Source organism: Mus pahari, chromosome 11, assembly GCF_900095145.1.
Source record: "Mus pahari chromosome 11, PAHARI_EIJ_v1.1, whole genome shotgun sequence".
Taxonomy (NCBI): Eukaryota; Metazoa; Chordata; class Mammalia; order Rodentia; family Muridae; genus Mus; species Mus pahari.
This window is the reverse complement of record NC_034600.1, coordinates 22,694,036-22,701,693: the sequence shown is the minus strand read 5'-3', so window position 1 is coordinate 22,701,693 and position 7,658 is coordinate 22,694,036. Positions and strand designations below refer to the sequence as shown.

Genomic DNA, 7,658 nt, shown 5'->3' with positions numbered 1-7,658 from the left:
ATTAGATATTTTATTTACATTTCAAATGCTATCCCGAAAGTTCCCTATACCCTCCCCCGCCCCTGCTACCCTACCCACCCACTCCCACTTCTTGGCCCTGGCCTTCCCCTGTGCTGGGTCATATAAGGTTTGCAAGACCAAGGGGCCTCTCTTCCCAATGATGGCCAATTAAGTTAAGAGCCAAGAAAAAGTGCCATCCTCATCTGCCGCAGCAAAACAAGAAAGGAGACTGCTGTGGAATGAGGTGTACCTTCTCCACATTAGACGCTCAAGTCCTGACTCCCTGTGTGTTGGTACTTTGAAGTGAAGTCTCTGGAAAATAATTCCATTTAGCTGACATCATGAGGGTAGAACCGTCACGATGGGACTCATTCCCTTGTAAGAATAAACACTGACTGCCTGTGTCCCCTCTCCCACCACCATGCAAGCCAACAGAACAGCCCTCATTACAAGGCTGATCTACAGCACTGTGATCTCAGAATGCCTATCCTCTGCAGCCCTAAGGAAACGCCCTTCACTCTATGTGCCATTCACCCTATGGTATCTCTTACAGCAACTCTCCAAATGAACATAATGAGCACGATTAAGACCCCACACACTAGCTCCAAGTCCATTCTGATTCAATAGTAGTATCTTTAAGGAAATGCACGAATGTTGGTCTTGAGGTTTTGGTTTTGTTTTCAAACACTACCTTTTAGTTCACCACTGTAGAAAATGAAAAACCAAGCAAGAGTAGGGATCATAAAGAGCTTACTGAAATGCAGTATCACATAAAAATGAAATAAAGGATACTTACCACCACCAAGAATGTAAGAATCCTGGCGGCTCCCCCAATGTGATGTTTTTTTCCCATCTTATCTAAAATAAATAAAAAAAACATATGAAATGCTTTCCGTATGGTACTTTGCCCCACACATATTACTAAGCAATGTTTTTCTCCTTTAAGTGTTTTCAGTTCATCATTTTCAGGTTATTCTTCGCTCGGGTTTCCCAAGTACTCCTCTTACATCGTGATTAGAGAATGATTGGTATAGGAGAAGAAGCCACCATAACTTCCTTAAATTTGCTTCCTGCCACTCCAGTAATAAACTGTCATGTTTCGGTGCTCCAAGGCCATCTGTGCATGATCTTGAAGAAGCTGACAATGGCTAAGCCAGTAAAGGCATTTACCTTCACTGTGCAAGTCTGCTGACCAGAGTTCAAATCTAGGGACCTACATAAAGGTAGTAGAAGGGAACCCCACAGAGTTGTCCTGTTTCTACATGCATATCGTGGCACATGCATGGGCCCACACATGTAAGTGCACGTGCACGAACACAAGTACACACGCGTATACATACACACACTAAGAATGTGTTTCCTACCTTAGTCACTCATTACCTGCCTCCCTGTTAAGTTCTTATCCACACAGAGTTCTAAGAGGACACTGGAAGTAGGAAGGAGGGAAAGAGCTGCTAACACCATTGTCATCAGGGCTGCTCTACCCACAGCAGAGTGAAGACAGCAGTTCATTCTACTCCATCTGTTTCTAGCATAAGTTGACAGGCTGCTTCTTGGCCCCTGAGATGCACAAACATAATTAAGCAACACCTTGCCTTCAAGAGCTGTATTCCAGTTCCATGAGGCTACCCTGAGCTCCTGAGGTGACTGAGACCGGGAAGCTCAATGGCCCTGATTCTCTCTTTCTCTTTCTTCTTTCCTTTTCCTCTGTCTCTGTGTTTCTGTGTCTCTCTGTGTGTGTTTCTGTCTCTCTCTCTCTGTCTCTGTCTCTCTGTCTCTGTCTCTGTCTCTCTCTCTCTCTGTCTCTCTCTCTCTGTCTCTCTCTCTCTGTCTCTCTCTCTCTGTCTCTTTCCTTCCACCTATCCCACACCCTTGGTAGTCAAAAATTCAGCTATCAAAATCTCCTATCCATAGTTTCATAACCAGAACCTCTTTAGTTTGATCTTTCAGCTCGAATGATTGGTTATGGAAATGAAAGATTTTATAAAACTATATCACGTCTCTATTCTTTCTATGCTTTTTTAAATAAGCAGTTTAGTTACTTGCCTAGATTATATTCTTTCTGTTGTTGTATTTAGTGTGCTTTTAATTAGCATGTCTGGATCCTGACTGATACCACCACATCACAGCACTTTATGAAAGAATATTTGAAGTGAATTCCTTTTAAACAGAATGAAGCACAGACATTAAAGTTTAGTGGTTTTACAACCTTTCTATGTGAACGAAGAAAAATGTAAGGCTCGTGTTTGCCTGTTTTCTCATCTCTAACATAAGCTAGTAATCATTTACCTACAAAAGGTTTGAGAGGGTGAAGCTGATCAGTACACCACTTGAATTAGGGAATACGGAAAGAGTGTAACTGTCACTGTATAAAAATTACCCCAGCATCACTGTCACCTATAACAAAAAGGGGGGGGGGGGACATGATATGTCACACGGAAACACTCAACAAAATTTCACTTACTAATCAGAACATTGTAGCATACCTTCATGGTTATCATAAATACCAAAGAAAGACCAAACAGATGTAACAAAAAGAGGGCTAAAATAGAACCCGGTCGCTGAGGAGAGCCTGCTGATGGGGGAGACCAGTCAACAGGTGATCACAGCAGAGCTTGCCCTTGGAGATAAATGGCAATCACAATATGGGACGTTTGGAGAGTAACCTTTAACCCCAGTCTGCAGAGGTTAGGGAAGCCTGCCCAGGGGAACTTGGGGGTTAAGAATTTGCTATTTTCATAAGTGTAGAACACTGGAAGCCATGTCCCACTCTGCATCTTCGCACTCTCTGTAATGCCCAGGAAGAGGTGGCCACTCGGTACACATGTAGAGATTACTGTTGAAAACATTATAGGTTCCCTGGCTCGTTTAAAAGGCAGCTTCTAGAACCACCTTGGTAACTGCAAGCTTGATCAGACAGAGGCACATATCCTTGGAGAGTCCTCTACTGAGGAGGAGTCTCAGACTTTACCAAGCACATCCAACCACTCATTCTCCCTCCACTGCCACATGAATGGACTGCAGCAAAAACCTGCGATTCCTGCCAGCAGAGAAAAGGAAACCATGACATTTCCAAATCTCTGAAAAGGCAGAATTCTAAACAGATGCTTGTGATCCTTCTGTTGTAGGTAAAGCTGTAATGATAAAGAATGGGAGAAATGGAAGGCTGCTCTTTTCAGAGCTGAAGAAAGAAAGAGTAGTAGACCTGGACACTGTGCTGAGCCCTGACTAGTCATCTAAAGCCCCAGTGTAAAGGTGTCTCATGGTGTGCTAGCCTGGGAAAAAGAGGCTGAGCATACATCCCCTTTCCCAGTGGTCCCTGGGCAGATGCTCAGCTTCCTGGTTAAGTACTCTCTTTGCTCTATGTTCCAAATGCAGACCTTACTGTAGGGTGCTGGACTGCTAGCTGATCTCAGCTGTACCTTACTCACATGGATAATACAGAGTATTGTCTGGCAGAGCACTGGAGAATAAAGTCAGGTTTCTTTGTACTTTGATGGGAAGGGTTTATAATTGTTATGATTATGAAAAGTAGAATCTGGCTTTGAGGGAAAATCTCTTTGTTTTGGTGATAATAAACCAATATAGAAAACTATAACATATTCCAAAGGGTTCTTGTATATTGGTAGGACAAGAACATTACTGAGAGATAAGCTAGACGAGTAAGCAGGAACCAGATCAAGCAAAATTTCAAGACTCAAAGCCTAAAATGTCGAAAATTCTAGAAGAAAAGTTGGTGAATACTAGGATTTCATCAGCAGAAGAGTGAGCCCCAAATATTGACAAGTGGGACAATATGTAATTTAAAAAAAAAAATTCTAGAGCAAATAGGCCATAATAGAATGGGGGAAATCTTTACCAGCTACACTTCAGATGCAGCTAACATCCATACTTTACAAAAAGGAGGAGGAGAAGGAGGAAGAGGAGGAAGAGGAAGAAGAGGAGGAAGAGGAGAAATTAAATACCAAGAAACTAAAATTGCTAGTCACAAATGAATAAATGAAATGAACATACAGGTTTTAAAGAAAGAAACAGAAGTGCCCAAAAACTATGTTTAAAGTGTTCAGAATCTATAGTCATTAAGGAAGTACAAATTAAAACCACTTCAAGATACCATCTCACCCCAGTCAAAATGCTATCGTCAAGAAATCTGACAACAAATATAGGTGAAGATATGGGGGGAAAGAAGTCCTTAGCTAGTGTTGGTTGGGGTGCAAAATAAAACAGCCATTAGCTATCACTTTGGAGGTTGCTCAAAAAGTTAAAAATAGAACTGCCATATGACCCAGTTATTCCACTCCTGGGAGTACTCCTGGAGAACTCTTATTTCCTTCCAAAGAGATATTTGCACATCCATGTTTATTGCTGCTCTATTTAGTATAGCAAGGAAATATAACAAATTTAGACATCTATAAGCATGCAAATGGATAATGAAAATTTTCTAAAAATAATAAAGACAATGAAAGAGTGTAGGAAGGGAATAGAAAGGGCTCCAGAGTGGGTAGCTATGAGAAGCAGTAGGGAAAAGGGAAAGTAATGTAATTCTATTTCAATTAAAAAAATGTCAGATAAAATAAAAATGAAATTATTCAGGTCTAGAAAAAGTGAAAACACAAAGTCTGGAAGAAAATGGATGGACTAAGATTGTATAATATTAGAGGAAGTCACCCAAATTCAGAAAGAAAAGAGACACATGTTCTCCCTCAAATGTAGCCTATAATGGAACCCCTGGTAAGTGTTAGTATAGTTTAACACTTCGTAAGAAGACAGAGAAAGGGTAATATTAGGTGATGCAGAAGGATCCAATACACATAGGAAAGCGCACAAGTCATGCGAGAGGATGCTAAGCTCAGTGTCTGTCATTTTTCTTTTTAATAACGGCATAAGTGAAAACCAAAGCCTAAGTGAAGCTCCAGGGCCTCGGATGGAGGCTCTAAGCACTGGTCACTGTGCTGTGCCGGAGGAGATGTGAGCAAGCGCTTGTTTGGCTCACTCTAGTTACATAGAATTCCTAAGTACATAAGATATAAATGATTTGGATTTTGTTTATTTGGTTGGTTTTTGTTTGTTTGGTTGGTTTTTTTTTTTGATTTATTTTTTTTGAGACAGGGTTTCTCTGTGTAGCCCTGGCTATCCTGGAACTCACTCTGTAGACCAGGCTGGCCTCGAACTCATAAATCCGCCTGCCTCTGCCTCCCAAGTGCTGGGATTAAAGGCATGTGCCACCACTGCCCTGCCTATGATTTGGAATTTTAAAGTAAAGAACTAATGAAATATCAGAAAGTCAACAACAACAACAACAACAAAACAGCAATTTTAAGAAAGTTAAAAGCTTGAGAAATCAGTGAAGTTAGGAAGACTAAATGTGTACAATAAGTACAAATATATATCATATAAAAGAAGACAACTTTAATGTGAGTTCTTCTAAGTAACATAAAAGAAATTGAGTATTTGTATCTCTTTGTATCTGATAATATAAGTCACTCATTATATTCTTTGGTTCATAAACTCTAAGGAATATTAATTAGGACTGGTGAGAAATAAATCCTGTGTCCTATTAGATATTATTTAATCCAAATCATTTGTCTTGCCCTCTCAACCTTTACCTTTACACGTCTTCTTAAAAGCTCGTAAGATCACCAACATGCCCCAAACACTAGAATTCTGATCACTAGAATTAACCCAATCAACTTTTCAAAATATTGTTTTCATACTTGATGCCAGTCCACCTTGGCTTTGCATAACATGCTCCTGTAATAAAACAGCCTTAATTTCCTTAATTAAAAACAAAGTGAAATTACCTAAGGTCTCAGTCTAGGGGCACTGGAGGTAGGATGAGACTCAGTCTAACCTGCCCTGAAGACTGAAGTGGAAACTTAAGGGTTCTTTAGAAAGTCATTTGGTGGCGCACGCCTTTAATCCCAGCACTTGGGAGGCAGAGGCAGGCCGATTTCCGAGTTTGAGGCCAGACTGGTCTGCAGAGTGAGTTCCAGGACAGCCAGGGCTACACAGAGAAACCCTGTCTCCAAAAAACAACAAAAACAAACTCACTTGAATGGTGTTTTGCTAGGACACACACCTGAAGGAACATGTATACACAGGTGTGAAAGGCTAACGCAGACTCACTAAGAAACGTTTCACTGAGGCAGACACAGGAGAGCGAATGTTCTGCTAAAGCAAATACAGGAAAATGCATGTGATGAAGGGTTCTTTGCTAACTACACACATATATTGGTCCGCCTTACACTGCAGAGTTGAGCTGCATTTGTCAGGACGCCATAGAGAGAAATGCACCAAAAACCTTCTGGTGGCGTGCTGCAGTTTGTTGCCGCTTCCAAGGACTCAGGCTTATTGGGTGCCTGTACTGAGGCAGGACACGTGCTGAGGCAAGGCATATGCTAAGGCAAGGTATGTGGAGGACACACGGTGTTTGGAGGGTATAAATAGGACTCCATGGAGTGACAGAAACTGGCTTGCTGGTATAGCTAACTGTGCAAAGCTTGTGGGTCTTTGCAGATCTTCACTTCCCTGAGAGAGGCACAGCGGGGAACTTCTCCTGGTGTTCTGGTCCCTGCTGCTGACTCAAGTTGAGGCAGAAGCCTGGCTGTCTCTGCTAGGTCCTGTCACTGCTGCTGCTAAAGGGACTCTACAGAGCTGGACTGCTGTGAGGTATTTGCAAGTGGAGGGAGCTGCTGTCACCTGCTAACCTGTGAACTGAACTGCTGATTTCCAGATGGAACACAGCAGATGGAGTTGCTCCAAAGAACCTTTCTAAACAGGTCCAAATTCCCCATATCCTTTCTTTTCCACTACCTCTAGTGGGTGGTGGGTTACGAGAAAGTTTAAAGCCTTTTAAGAACCATCATTAAAAATAGGATTTAAAAAAGTGGAAGTTACAGCACACCAGTTACCACAGTCAGTCGCCATGTACTTCCAACCAATCAGAAACGATTTCAGAGATTCTGTGGCTGAGAAGCTACCTGTATGTGTTGTGTTGGTAGGGTCTTTCATCAGAAGATGCCTGGAGGTAAACCTCTGTGTTTTTAAACATTACATCATATTATTCCTCAAAGAAACTCAAAATGCACCCCATGTATCACTGCTCCCGCCCTAAACTAACAACATATTTTACTAGAGAGTGACTAGAGGCCATCTTTCCCACTTCAAAGCACAGTTGTGTGCCAGAAGCATACTGGAGTTTGGTCTATCAGACACAGCAGCCTTCCTTTTACAGTTATGGAATGGACAACACTTGAAGCCAGAAATGTTTCCACATTTGATATTGCTACTTTCAAACCAACAGTAGTCCACAAGAGCTTCTCTGAGGGAAGAATGAAATCCTCTCACAGAAGGCAAAAGGCAACAACCTAAGAAATATCAATCGCAAATGTAATGCAAATGTTGATATCTATACTCCAAGAACAGCGCGAGGCTATTACAAAGAACAGGTTGTATCTGCATGGAAAATGGCATGCTTTACTAGTTTGGCAAGTTGAAAGGAATAGGAAAATATCCTGTTTGAAAGCAAAAGTGTGGCCGGGCAGTGGTGGCACACGCCTGTAATCCCAGCACTTGGGAGGCAGAGGCAGGCGGATTTCTGAGTTCGAGGCCAGCCTGGTCTACAGAGTGAGTTCCAGGATGGCCAGGGCTACACAGAG

At 41.9% G+C, this 7,658-nt stretch overlaps 1 protein-coding gene across 13 annotated transcripts in view; it reads right to left on the bottom strand.

Moving 5' to 3' along the window:
• Ssbp2 (single stranded DNA binding protein 2) overlaps positions 1-7,658 on the bottom strand; it is a 249,609-nt gene that overhangs the window by 164,503 nt on the left and 77,448 nt on the right. For 8 of the 13 annotated variants that reach the window (XM_029544067.1, XM_029544069.1, XM_029544071.1 and 5 more), the window contains 2 exons: positions 1,381-1,560; positions 797-858 (listed from right to left, as the gene is read on the bottom strand). In XM_029544067.1, the coding sequence (XP_029399927.1) occupies positions 797-858; positions 1,381-1,560 (242 nt within the window). Of the gene's footprint in view, positions 1-796; positions 859-1,380; positions 1,561-2,289; positions 2,314-7,658 lie in introns of those variants that run through there. The other 5 variants (XM_021208232.1, XM_021208226.2, XM_021208230.2 and 2 more) reach the window with 2 other exon arrangements.